The 14825-nt window shown below is 41.7% G+C and overlaps 2 protein-coding genes across 14 annotated transcripts in view; one reads left to right on the plus strand and one right to left on the minus strand.

Annotated features, from left to right (window-relative positions):
• Positions 1-14825, minus strand: part of LOC141793334 (fibroblast growth factor 18-like) — a 296332-nt gene that overhangs the window by 136265 nt on the left and 145242 nt on the right. The window lies entirely within an intron of this gene.
• The window catches only part of LOC141793331 (protocadherin alpha-C2-like), a 222007-nt gene that overhangs the window by 32951 nt on the left and 174231 nt on the right, over positions 1-14825 (plus strand). The window contains exon 1 of one of the 9 annotated variants that reach the window (XM_074673929.1): positions 1339-3805. The exons of 5 other annotated variants lie outside the window; for them this stretch is intronic. In XM_074673929.1, coding sequence (XP_074530030.1) covers positions 1445-3805 — 2361 coding nt within the window. In that variant the 5' untranslated portion in view covers positions 1339-1444. Of the gene's footprint in view, positions 1-1338; positions 3806-4605; positions 7140-8515; positions 10886-11990; positions 14524-14825 lie in introns of those variants that run through there. 3 more of the 9 variants (XM_074673934.1, XM_074673939.1, XM_074673931.1) reach the window with 3 other exon arrangements.

A 14825-nucleotide genomic window follows, 5' to 3' on the forward strand; every position in this document is an offset into this window, starting at 1 on the left:
TCTGCTGCTCAGGTAGAAATTGTCCACCTCTGTCAGTAAAAAACACATTGAAATCAAAACTTTAGCAGCCTCTGTTATTAGAATTGCTTGGGGATGGTGCTTATCAACAAGGCTCCCTGACAGGAGGATATGTAGAGATGTTATATGTGTCAAGGTTGAGGTAAAGTGCTTAGTGTTTTGTCATTATTGTTTTCAACATGATTCTTTTCTCTCTTTTAATTTTTGAATATGTATATATTTTTTTCAGCATTTTTATGATGATGTCTCAACATCAGTATGTGTTGTGCGAGAGCTGTAATATGTTCTCTTGGATACTCATGTCAAACATGCTATTTGTTCCCAAGTTTTGTTGAGCAATTTTAGCACAATGATGTTTCTATTTAATGTTCAGCAAAAAAAAAAAAGATGAATTTGTCTCAGAAAAAAATAGAATAATGAAATCATTCAATTTCCTGCTTTGCTTTTGGGAAACCTGGGGTACAAACCTTTGCAAACATCCACCAAAAAATGTCTCAGAGTAACAGGCCTCGTCTGAAATGAACTTCTGTATTTTTAAGTGGTGTCACTCCTCATTGTACCAAATGAACACCTACTAAGATGCCGCAAAAACAATGGAATAGTGGTGCATATAGAAGTTGCTATCCGTGGTGCTGAAATGAAAGAACTTGTTTTTTCCAGGGTGCATTATAAGACTAAAAACGGTAATAATGTTGCTTAATAAGAACATGAGGCCTGACAGTGCTGCCATAGTGAATGAATAGTTGTTGTTTCATTCACTTTACTGATGTAAAAGCTGGTATCCTGATGAATAACTATTTAAGGTGTTTGTCATTATTGTGAAGAAGGTACAGAAACCAAGAGGATCATTAAAGTGTAGCTATCAGAATGACGGGGGGAAATAGTTTTGAACAGCTATCCATGGTGCTGAAAGGCACTGGTCTCTTTTAAGCAAGATGAATATATTTCATATGGTGTAGTATTTAAACTACAATCATGTAGCAGTTTCAAATGTCAGATTTTGTTAAAATCTACCTCCCTATCTAACGTCTGTGTTCCGTGGAACTGTAATATGAAACCAAGAATGTCAGTGACCTGACCAGATTATAACGCGTTTGTTGTTCTGACAGTCTGCTTATTCTTCGCCGCTGTCGTGATATTTTCCGTTGTGCTTTTGACGTTACGTCCATAAATTAGCAATGCCCTCAAATGGCTTGTTTTAACTGCTTTAAATGTTCCACTTGGTGTCACTGTTACATCAAAAAGAAAAAGGAAGACCTTGTCCCTCCCCCATCAAAGCTTTTGTTCGACTCCTCACAGCGGAGGATACATTGTGTATGAGCTAGCGAGACAAATGAGAACGTTTGGTGTATTTTGAGTTCTCAAGATGCTAAGCTGATCGGGCGAGCACGTCTGAATTTGTAGCAGAAAAGAATCCTTTGGGTGCATGAAAGCTAAGATGAGGATGGATGACGGAAGGCTACTACGATGTTGGTTTGCTTTTTATTTTTCCTTCCTGCTGATCTTTGGGGAGCAGGCTCTGGCTGAATTGAGGTACTCTGTTCCAGAGCAGATGAAAGAAGGAACCCTTGTTGGAAATGTGGCTAAGGATCTTGGTTTGGACAAATCTTCTTTGATTGATCGACGGTTCCGTGTTGTATCAGGATCTAAGGACGCTTTCTTTGAGGTAAACCCGGACAATGGAGCCTTACAAATCAAAAAGAAAATCGACAGAGAGGAGCTATGTGAGGGAAGTGGTGCATGTTTAACGGAGCTAAAAATCGTTGTCGAAAATCCTCTGGAAATTCACTACGTAGTTGTTGAAATTACTGATGTGAATGACCACGCTCCCAGTTTCTCTGAAAAAGAACAGAGATTTGAAATAGGCGAACTTGCATCTCCGGGAACACGATTCGAACTTCACGCGGCCCGTGATCCTGATGCGGCAATAAACTCCATTCGCACATACACATTGACATCTAACGAGCACTTTGAAATAGAGACAAGTCAGAGCGATGAGGATAAGTCACCGTTTCTGGTCCTGAAGAAACCATTAGACAGAGAACAAAAGAAGGAACACACACTGATTGTAACAGCAGTCGATGGAGGAAAACCACCAAGATCAGGAACTTTAAATGTTTCTGTTGTTGTTCTTGATATTAATGATAACCGTCCTGTGTTTAGTCAGGATACCTATCAAATAGAAATTCGCGAAAACGTTCCAGTTGGTACAACTATAACGAAAGTAAATGCAGTAGATCCAGATGAAGGGGCGAATGGAGTAATAGAGTACAGACTCAGCAAAACATTAACCCGTAGAGTTTATGATATTTTTGAACTAGATAATTCAAGTGGACAAATTAAGTTAAAAGGAGAACTAGATTTCGAGGAATCCGAGATTTACAAACTAGATATTCAAGCGTCTGACAAAGGAACACCTCCATTAATTGGAAGATGTAGAGTCATAATAAAAATAAAAGACGTCAACGATAATGCACCACAAATAGAGGTCACATCACTCTCAAACACAGTACCTGAAGGCTCAAAGCCTGGGACTATTGTTTCACTCATAAGCGTGACAGACAGCGATTCTGGTGTGAATGGGAAAATCATTTCAACCATTAATAACGATGTACCTTTTGAACTAAGACCATCTTACAAGGAAAACACTTACTCTGTTGTTACAAAGGGCCCACTGGACCGAGAGCAGGTGTCTCATTACGAAATAACAATCAAAGCCACAGACTGTGGTGATCCTCCTTTATCGACTTTTAAAACTCTCAGCATTCAGATATCAGATGTGAATGACAACAGTCCACATTTTGAACAAAACCCATTACACTTTTATCTGGTAGAAAATAATGTTGCTGGAGAGTCAATATTCTCTGTGAGAGCAACAGACAACGATGTGAGCGAAAATGCAGCGATTACATATCATATTGTGAGAGAAGGGAGTCAGAATGACGTCACATCTTTCCTGAACGTCAACTCTGAAAACGGACACATCACCGCGCTGAAAAGTTTCGACTTTGAAACAGTGAAAACGTTTCAGTTCCACGTTGTGGCCTCAGATTCTGGAAGTCCACAACTGAGCAGCAACGTCACAGTCAACGTGTTCATTCTGGATCAGAACGACAACGCTCCAGTCATCCTGTATCCACTCAGCTCCAACGGCTCTGCTGAAGGGGTGGAGGAGATTCCCCGCAATGCCAACGCAGGACAAGTGGTGACTAAAGTCAGAGCCTATGACGCTGATATAGGATATAACGGCTGGTTACTCTTCTCCCTGCAGGAAGTCACTGAGCACAGTCTCTTTGCTTTGGACCGCTATACAGGACAGATCAGAACACTTCGCTCATTCACAGAGACAGACGAGGCTGAGCACAAACTGCTCATACTGGTCAAAGACAATGGCAACGTCTCCCTCTCAGCTACAGCTACTGTCATTGTCAAAGTTGTGGAGCCCAAAGAGGCTTTTGCTGCTTCTGATGTCAAAAGTGCCACAAACCATGATGAGGAGAGTAATGTGACTTTTTACCTCATGATCACTTTGGCCTCAGTCTCTGCTCTTTTCATCATCAGCATCATCGTGCTGATTGCAATGCAGTGCTCCAAATCCACAGACTATACCTCCAAATATCTGCAAGAGACTAACTATGACGGCACACTGTGTCACAGCATCCAGTACAGATCTGGAGACAAACGCTACATGTTAGTGGGACCCAGGATGAGTATAGGATCTACTATAGTCCCAGGCAGCCATGCCAACACACTGGTGCTCCCTGACAGAAGGAGGGCCTCCACTGAGGTAAGACATATGAGACTAAATACTGGCAGTTGTTCAGCTGTTCAATGATTATATCGGGGTGTCAGATTACTTTATTAGTGAACTTTATTATTCTTTGTAATAATTTTTTAACCAGTCTCTTTGTGCCACTTTATAATTTTCGTAAGTTTAATTCGGCAGTGTGTAAAAGCTCTTTAGATGACGCGCTGTATGTTTGGTTTAGAGTCACTATCCATGGTGCTGAAGTGCTCTGAATGTTGTCAAGCAAGCCGCAAGCTTTCTTATTGTTGAGCGAGCTTTTGTTGGTTTTGCAGTTCATAAAAACAATATTTTCCAGTGTCCATATTTATATTAGGATCACTTAAGATCTATCCACATGTCATTAATATTGTTTAAACCATGTATCATCGTCGAAAATACGTTGCTGCTATTTTTGTAATAATGTACTTCAAGCTAAATGTTGCTTCTGGGGAAGACATCTGCTGTTGTTTGCATACATTACAGTCCATCATTATATTGCTAGGAAATGGTTGAAGACCAGATATTTTAAAACACATGATATGAAGCTTTTAGTTTATGCGTGATAGAAACTTTCTTTTGGACGGGAAAGAGTCATCATTTACTCATTACTTTATAATTAGATGGTGTTTTTGTTCACCCCAAAGTGAAGATACTTATCTTATGGGGTGTTTGGTTTCAAATTGTATCGTTGAGGGGTTCAGTTGAATCTGTCTTTGTGGTATAAGCGCATGGTGGCAGTAAACAACCAGAAATACGCACCACATCGGTTCACCATTTAAAGATGTGTGAGACTGCCCATGAAGCATTCAGGAGGGCAGACCATTAGCCTCCGTACTGGATTTTATTTCAAGGGTCTCCTCGTCCTCATGAACGGAGCACATCGTGAGGCGTGAATGTTTTTTTCTGGCTTGGCTGGGCATATAAACAGGGAGCGGACTTCCTTGTATTAGTTAGTTTTATCCATCGACACCAGACAATGGAGCGAGGCGAACGGGGCCCATTGCAACAATGGAGGAGATGCGCCCCCCTTTTTCTGGCTCTGAGTTTGATTTTCGTCGAGGCTTCGGGACAGATAAGATATTCAATATCGGAGGAGATCAAACAAGGCACTTCTGTCGGAAATATAGCAAAAGATCTTGGATTAGATCCGACCATTTTAAAAGCGAGGGGCTTTCGCATTGTTTCTGGCTCAACGGACTCTCTTTTCGAGGTAAACCAGAACGATGGGATTTTATATGTGAGCCGTAACATTGATCGAGAGGAAATATGCCAGCGGACCAGCGTGTGTTTAATAAATCTTAAAACTGTGCTTGAAAACCCACTGGAGATCCATTATGTTGCAGTGGAAGTGCTGGACGTAAATGATCATGCTCCATCTTTCCCCGAGAACAACAAAAGACTGGAGATTTCAGAGTCCACTCTTCCGGGAACTAAGTTTCAGTTGCACGCTGCGCTTGATCCAGATGGGGGCGTGAATTCAGTTCAGCAGTATAAACTCAGTGCAAATCATAACTTTCGTCTGGAAGTGAAAGATCGTGGTAAAGATGGGAAGGTCCCAATCCTACAGTTACAGAGCCCGTTAGATAGAGAGGCCTACAGCAGCCATAAACTAATCCTCACGGCCCTGGATGGAGGTAAACCTCCTAAAACAGGGATAATGGAGATTCTGATCGATGTTTTAGATGTGAATGATAACGCGCCTGTTTTCACAAAAGATGTTTACTCTGCAGAGATTATTGAGAATTCACCAGTAGGAACCATAGTCCTCAGAGTGAATGCAACAGATCAGGACGATGGTCTGAATGGAGATGTGAGTTATTCGTTTGGTGATGTCAGTAGCAAGGTGCGTGAGCTGTTTGATGTTAATCCAAGCACAGGTGAGATAACAGTTAAGGGACAAATAGACTACGAAGTGGATGACAGTTATGAGATAGATATCCGGGCTTCTGACAGCGGTGCTGTTCCACTAAGAACAGATAAAAGCGTTACTGTGGTCATTAGGGATGTGAATGACAACGCACCTATAATCGAGGTGGCGTCTCTTTCCAATACAATATCAGAGGACTCCAGACCAGGTACTACGGTAGCACTTATCAGTATCACCGATTTAGACTCTGGAGTAAACGGAAAAGTGATCAGCTTTGTAAAAGACAGTGCCCCTTTCACACTGACTCCCTCAATACAGGACAATATGTATGCTATAGTGACAAAATCCCAGCTTGACAGGGAAAACAAATCGATGTATGACGTAATAGTTGTCGCCAAAGACGCAGGTGAACCAGCCCTGACTACTGAGAAGACGTTCAAAGTTGTTGTATCAGACGTAAACGATAACAGTCCCCTGTTTACATTACCACAATACAACTTTTATATAACAGAGAACAATCCCGCAGGTGGGTCAGTGTTTTCCTTGTCAGCGTCAGATCGTGACGAAGGTGACAATGCTCTCATTATTTATCATATTGTAAGAGATGCAGGGAATGAAAATAAAGTGACGTCATTTTTAAACATCAACTCTGAAACTGGAGATATTGTAGCGCTGAAAAGTTTCGACTTTGAAACAGTGAAAACGTTTCAGTTCCACGTTGTGGCCTCAGATTCTGGAAGTCCACAACTGAGCAGCAACGTCACAGTCAACGTGTTCATTCTGGATCAGAACGACAACGCTCCAGTCATCCTGTATCCACTCAGCTCCAACGGCTCTGCTGAAGGGCTGGAGGAGATTCCCCGCAATGCCAACGCAGGACAAGTGGTGACTAAAGTCAGAGCCTATGACGCTGATATAGGATATAACGGATGGTTACTCTTCTCCCTGCAGGAAGTCACTGAGCACAGTCTCTTTGCTTTGGACCGCTATACAGGACAGATCAGAACACTTCGCTCATTCACAGAGACAGACGAGGCTGAGCACAAACTGCTCATACTGGTCAAAGACAATGGCAACGTCTCCCTCTCAGCTACAGCTACTGTCATTGTCAAAGTTGTGGAGCCCAAAGAGGCTTTTGCTGCGTCTGATGTGAAAAGTGCCACAAACCATGATGAGGAGAGTAATGTGACTTTTTACCTCATGATCACTTTGGCCTCAGTCTCTGCTCTTTTCATCATCAGCATCATCGTGCTGATTGCAATGCAGTGCTCCAAATCCACAGACTATACCTCCAAATATCTGCAAGAGACTAACTATGACGGCACACTGTGTCACAGCATCCAGTACAGATCAGGAGACAAACGCTACATGTTAGTGGGACCCAGGATGAGTATAGGATCTACTATAGTCCCGGGCAGCCATGCTAACACACTGGTGCTCCCTGACAGGAGGAGGCCATCCACTGAGGTAAGGCATGAAACTTAATTTAGTCTGATAGTCTTTTGCTGAGTCGGGTTAATGTCACTTGTTTATATGGCTTAGAGATTACCTTTGCAGTGAATGTGTTCTCCTATAATGAATTTCCACAAGCTCCTTGGTACTTTTGTGATTTGAGTTTAGCAGTCTAATCTAGTGTTTGTCTCATCATTTCTCTGCTTACAAAAGTGATGCTTTGGGAACAAAACCTTTGTTAACTAACTAAAATGCATCGACCTTGCAGCACACACCTCAAGTCTTCCTGGGACGTCTTTAGATTCTGAAATTCTCCAACAAACTGTCAAAAAAGAAATGATATATGTGTCATTAAGAGAATAAAACAAAATGGTTTCAGACTCTTTTGGGAAAATTTGGACAACTAGTTTTTTGTCAGTTAATTCATGATTTAATGAATTGATTAAATATGCCTCATCTTAAATGCAGTTGGTTGATTTCTTGGTGGGGTATTGATCGTTTCTGCAGCGAAGTGACAGTGAAGGTACACAATGACAGAAGTGCTTGGTGTCCTCTTGTATCGCTATCCAAGGTACTGAAATGTGTTTTTCCGTGGATATGGGGAAGAAATAGCATGAGTAAAGAGACTTAAATACATAGCCTACTGTAGAAATTGTAAGTTTGAGTTACCCTGAGTTGGAGAGAAGCTTGGATTTCACCTTTCTGTAGCCTTATATTGTCATCATTCAGACAGTTTTACTGTAGACTGTCATGAGTAATGATGAAATGAAATTAGATAATTAGCCTTATATGCTGACCAATAATGCGACTAACAGTATTTATCAATGCCTTGCAAAAAGCCCAAGAAATAAAAGTCAGAAGTAATTTGGATGTGCCAAAGAGAGGCTCGTAGCTTTAAGAATCGCTATCCATGGTGCTGAAGAGGAAGCCGTAAGGATGGCTAACTGTAAGAAGTTGTGTTTGAATAACATTTGCTCTGAAGTTTTAACTTAATGCATTTTCACAAAACCTACACAGGTTCCTGATGTGTAGCAGAAGAAGTAGAATTGCTCCAGCAATGCCAGAGTCGTATTCACAGCATGACACGTTTGTTACGGTTTTTCCCGACCTGCTTGTTTCTCAGATACTTTTGGTGTATTTTCAGGTGTGGTTTTTAATGACTTTATATTCATGCCTGGTGTCCACGTGGTGTCACTGTTACATCAGTAAGGCCAATGAAGTTTTTGTCCCTCCCTCTAACCAACCTTTTGTTCGCTTCCTCACAGCAGAGGAAACATATGATCTGGGCTACGACTCGGAATATGAATACTTGGTTCAGGTCTCTATAAGAGCGATGCTAAACTGATCAGGAAAACGCATTTAAGTTGCCGCAGGAAAAGCTTACGAGTCATTACTGTTGGTAAACGATGGAAGGACGGAGACAGTTTCAGTCGAAGGACTACGTTTGGATTGCTTTTTATTATTCGTTGCTGCTGATCTTTGGGGAGCAGGCTCTGGCTGAGCTGAGGTACTCTATTCCAGAGGAGGTAAAGGAAGGAACCCTTGTTGGAAACGTGGCTAAGGATCTCGGTTTGGACAAATCTTCTTTGATTGATCGACGGTTCCGTGTTGTGTCAGGATCTAGGGACGCCTTCTTCGAGGTAAACCCGGACAATGGAGTCTTACAGATCAGTAAGAAAATCGACAGAGAGGAGCTATGTGAGGGAAGCGGTGCGTGTATAACGGAGCTAAAAATCGTTGTCGAGAACCCTCTGGAAATTCACTACGTAGTTGTTGAAATTACTGATGTAAATGACCACGCTCCCAATTTCTCTGAAAAAGAACAGAGATTTGAAATCGGCGAACAAGCATCTCCGGGGACACGATTCGAACTGCATGCGGCCCGTGATCCTGATGCGGCAGTAAACTCCATCCGCACTTACACATTGACATCTAACGAACACTTTGAAATAGAAATAAGTCAGAGCGACGAGGATAAGTCACCATTTCTGGTGCTGAAGAAACCATTAGACAGAGAACAACAAAAAGTACACACACTTATTGTAACAGCGGTCGACGGAGGAAAACCTCCGAGATCAGGAACTTTAAATGTTTCTGTTGTTGTTCTTGACAGTAATGATAACCGTCCAGTATTTAGTCAGGATTCTTATCAATTAGAAATACGTGAAAACGCTCCAGTTGGTACAACTATAACGAAAGTAAATGCTGTAGATCCAGATGAAGGGACGAATGGAGAAATAGAGTACAGACTCAGCAAAACATTAACTCGAAAAGTTTATGATATTTTTGAACTAGATAGTTTAAGTGGACAAATCAAGTTAAAAGGAGAACTAGATTTCGAGGAATCAGAGATTTACAAACTAGATATTCAAGCCTCTGATAAAGGAACACCTCCATTAATTGGAAGATGTAGAGTCGTTATAAAAATAAAAGACGTCAACGATAATGCACCCCAAATAGAGGTCACATCACTCTCAAACACAGTACCTGAAGACTCAAAGCCTGGGACTATTGTTTCACTCATAAGCGTGACGGACAGAGATTCTGGTGTAAATGGGAAAATAATTTCAACCATAAATAACGATGTGCCCTTTGAACTAAGACCATCCTATAAAGAAAACACTTACTCTGTAGTCACAAAGGGAACACTGGATCGAGAGCAGGTGTCTCATTATGAAATAACAATCAAAGCCACAGACTGTGGTGATCCTCCTTTATCGACTTTTAAAACTCTCAGCATTCAGATATCAGATGTGAATGACAACAGTCCACATTTTGAACAAAACCCATTACACTTTTATCTGGTAGAAAATAATGTTGCTGGAGAGTCAATATTCTCTGTGAGAGCAACAGACAACGATGTGAGCGAAAATGCAGCGATTACATATCATATTGTGAGAGAGGGGAGTCAGAATGACGTCACATCTTTCCTGAACGTCAACTCTGAAAACGGACACATCACCGCGCTGAAAAGTTTCGACTTTGAAACAGTGAAAACGTTTCAGTTCCACGTTGTGGCCTCAGACTCTGGAAGTCCACAACTGAGCAGCAACGTCACAGTCAACGTGTTCATTCTGGATCAGAACGACAACGCTCCAGTCATCCTGTATCCACTCAGCTCCAACGGCTCTGCTGAAGGGGTGGAGGAGATTCCCCGCAATGCCAACGCAGGACAAGTGGTGACTAAAGTCAGAGCCTATGACGCTGATATAGGATATAACGGCTGGTTACTCTTCTCCCTGCAGGAAGTCACTGAGCACAGTCCCTTTGCTTTGGACCGCTATACAGGACAGATCAGAACACTTCGCTCATTCACAGAGACAGACGAGGCTGAGCACAAACTGCTCATACTGGTCAAAGACAATGGCAACGTCTCCCTCTCAGCTACAGCTACGGTCATTGTCAAAGTTGTGGAGCCCAAAGAGGCTTTTGCTGCTTCTGATGTAAAAAGTGCCACAAACCATGATGAGGAGAGTAATGTGACTTTTTACCTCATGATCACTTTGGCCTCAGTCTCTGCTCTTTTCATCATCAGCATAATCGTGCTGATTGCAATGCAGTGCTCCAAATCCACAGACTATACCTCCAAATATCTGCAAGAGACTAACTATGACGGCACACTGTGTCACAGCATCCAGTACAGATCAGGAGACAAACGCTACATGTTAGTGGGACCCAGGATGAGTATAGGATCTACTATAGTCCCAGGCAGCCATGCCAACACACTGGTGCTCCCTGACAGGAGGAGGCCATCCACTGAGGTAAGACATGCTTTTATGCAAATGTGAGCCTCCAATATCCTCTCTTAAATAAGCATGTCATAGCGTTGTGATTTTATTCGTTTAATGTTCTTACATTAAACAAACAGTACTGTGTTTGTCCTCTGTAATTGCTTTCCTGGCATCCTGATCATTTGTCACTATGGAGCAAGGAAGTTGTGTTCAACTTATTAATATTTTAGTTTAATGGGCGGAAGAGGTGCTTGTTCTATGCTGCAACGACTCTTATGATCAGTTTTTTCTTCTGATTTAAAGAAAAAGGTTTTATCATTTTCAAGAGGGTTTAACAAAAGAAAGGACAAATTAAATTTTGATGAGGTTCGTAGCGCGCTTTGTATCACTATCCATGGTGCTGAAATGCACCGACTGACTTTCATGCAGCGTAAACACAACAGAAACACATGAAGCAAATGCCTCGGTCATCTTTTTCCTGTTATATTGTGCAACTATTCTAGCACCGGTAACCTTTGCAGCAGGTGATGAAGGACTTTTGTTAAAGGCTCAAAAGAAGTTACAGCTATTTGAGCGTCTAAACTTGAAATTCCACGTGTCACTAGCCTTGTTGATTCCAGTTTAATACTAGACTACATGTCTTTATAAATAATAATATTAAAATTTATATTTATAATAATAATAATTATAATAATAATGGTAACAGTAATAATAATAATAATAATAATAATAATAATAATAATATTAACAATACATTTTATTTGAAGGCGCCTTTCATGACACACAAGGTCACCTTACAACAAAAAATAAAAGCATTTTAAAACACCATTAAAACAAATCATCAGCATCAAAACAAGTGAGGTGCGCAGAGCCCAACAGTGTTTGTGTGGACCCGTCTTTATTCCACTTATTCCTTTCGAAGAGGACTTTTTATTCGGATTTTTTCCCCTTTTTACAATCGATTTAAAAACTCTCCGTTTCGTTTAAGGTCATATTATGAACACATTTTGATATTATATAAAACAGAGCATTGCAATGTGAATTTCGGCCAACTGGTGTCAGTATAACAACAAATATTTCTACGAAGTGCTTTCGTCACAGCCACTAGACCATCCCCTTCCCCTTTAACCATTTCTAACAGCACCGTTTGCGTGGAGACAGCTTAAATCCTGAATCAAGCCTCAAAAACTCGAACGATCTGTGGCGAAATGTTTGGATTATAGCAACGAATCTGGCGGAAGGGATATACATTAGACTCCGAGTTTAACTGTCTTCAGATGTTGTGAATTTAGAGGTTTATTAGTGGCATCATGGAACAAAGACGCCAGGCACGGAGGGAGAGGAGGAGGTTGGTTGCCTGCATCATGGTTTTGGTGACGTTTTGGAGCAGAGCCTCGGGACAGTTACGATATTCTATATCTGAGGAAGTGAGCGAAGGAACTGTGGTTGGAAATATTGCAAAGGATTTGGGTCTTGACAGAACCACGCTGAGAGAAAGAGGGTACCGTATTGTCTATGGAACGGCAGAGCCTCCTTTCCGAGTCAACCAGGACAACGGCATTTTGTATGTGAATGGAAAGATTGACAGAGAGGAAGTGTGCGACCGAAGTAAGGTTTGTGTCGTCGACTTAAAAGTCGTCTTACAAAACCCACTGGAGGTCCACTATGTTGCAGTGGAGATTCTGGATGTTAACGACCATGCACCGAGTTTTCTTGAAAGGGAAAAAATGTTAGAAATTTTTGAATCTGCATTACCGGGAGCAAAATTCCAGTTGCAAGCAGCGCGTGATGCTGATAGTGGTTTATTTTCCGTTCAGCAATATAAGCTAAACCAAAACGAACACTTTCGTTTAGAAGTTAAAGATCGTGGCGAGGACCGTAAAACCCCGAGTCTAGTTCTTCAAAAGCCACTTGACAGAGAATCTGCAAAAACGCATGAGTTACTCCTGACGGCCTTTGATGGAGGTAAACCTCCGAGGTCCGGGAACATGACCATAACTGTCGATGTTCTGGATGTCAATGATAATCCCCCACTCTTCACCCAGGAGTCATATACCGTGCATTTGAGAGAAAACTCTCCTCTTGGTACAACTGTTATTCAAGTTAATGCCACTGATTTGGATGAAGGCTCAAATGGTGAGGTTGTTTATTCATTTGGAAATGACGTAGATGCACGAGCACGTTCGCGTTTTGATTTAAATCCAACTACAGGAGTCATTACTGTAGCAGGAGAAATAGATTTTGAAGAATGTAACAGATACGAAATAGATATCCAGGCATCTGACAAAGCTGTAGCTGCACTTGCAACAGACAAAAGTGTTACCATACGTATTACTGATGTGAACGACAATGCTCCTGAAATTGAAGTAACATCTTTTTCACATGCTCTCCCTGAAGATTCAAAACCAGGAACCACCGTGGCTTTGATTAGTGTCAAAGATTTAGATTCTGGTCTAAACGGAAAAGTTATGTGTTATCTGAGCCAGGATCTGCCTTTTACGCTCACACCCTCTTTACAGAGCAACATGTATTCACTAGTCACAAAGGTGCTTTTAGATCGAGAGCAACAAGCCCAGTATTATGTTACAATTACAGGAAAAGACGCAGGTGAGCCATCTCTCTCATCAAATAAAACGATAAAAATTGATGTTACAGATGTCAATGATAACAGCCCAGTGTTTGCGCAGAGCCCATATACTTTCTACATAACAGAAAATAACAGCCCGGGAGCGTCTATTTTATCAGTATCAGCCCTCGACAGTGATGAGGGAAGTAATGCTCTTATCTCATATCATATATTAAGGTCGAGTAACGGAGAGAAATCTCTGGTCTCATTCCTTAACATTAACTCTGAAACTGGAGATATCGTAGCGCTGAAAAGTTTCGACTTTGAAACAGTGAAAACGTTTCAGTTCCACGTTGTGGCCTCAGATTCTGGAAGTCCACAACTGAGCAGCAACGTCACAGTCAACGTGTTCATTCTGGATCAGAACGACAACGCTCCAGTCATCCTGTATCCACTCAGCTCCAACGGCTCTGCTGAAGGGGTGGAGGAGATTCCCCGCAATGCCAACGCAGGACAAGTGGTGACTAAAGTCAGAGCCTATGACGCTGATATAGGATATAACGGCTGGTTACTCTTCTCCCTGCAGGAAGTCACTGAGCACAGTCTCTTTGCTTTGGACCGCTATACAGGACAGATCAGAACACTTCGCTCATTCACAGAGACAGACGAGGCTGAGCACAAACTGCTCATACTGGTCAAAGACAATGGCAACGTCTCCCTCTCAGCTACAGCTACTGCCATTGTCAAAGTTGTGGAGCCCAAAGAGGCTTTTGCTGCTTCTGATGTGAAAAGTGCCACAAACCATGATGAGGAGAGTAATATGACTTTTTACCTCATGATCACTTTGGCCTCAGTCTCTGCTCTTTTCATCATCAGCATCATTGTGCTGATTGCAATGCAGTGCTCCAAATCCACAGACTATACCTCCAAATATCTGCAAGAGACTAACTATGACGGCACACTGTGTCACAGCATCCAGTACAGATCTGGAGACAAACGCTACATGTTAGTGGGACCCAGGATGAGTATAGGATCTACTATAGTCCCGGGCAGCCATGCCAACACTCTAGTGCTCCCTGACAGGAGGAGGCCCTCCACTGAGGTAAGATCAATGGAATGCATGGATAATTGATTTCGGTTACCCTCACACTATTTCAGTTTGTGTAAAGGGTATTAAAGCAATACAAACGCCAAAAACACTGAATAAGCTACATAAAAAAGTAAAATTGAACAAACCTCATTTTCGGTTTAATGGAGATTTTTAGTTTGAGTGTTAATTAAATTTAATGACAACTTTACTGACTTGGGCCATGTTTCAAAAAATATATAAAGCTCGTTATATGTGTAGGGGAAGACAATGGAACCTTTCTGGTGCTCTCAGTTAAAACGCTTCTTGCATTCTGC

Source organism: Halichoeres trimaculatus, unplaced genomic scaffold (assembly GCF_033239565.1).
Source record: "Halichoeres trimaculatus isolate MK-OKI-2021-1 unplaced genomic scaffold, fHalTri1.1 fHalTri1_scaffold_7, whole genome shotgun sequence".
NCBI lineage: Eukaryota > Metazoa > Chordata > Actinopteri > Labriformes > Labridae > Halichoeres > Halichoeres trimaculatus.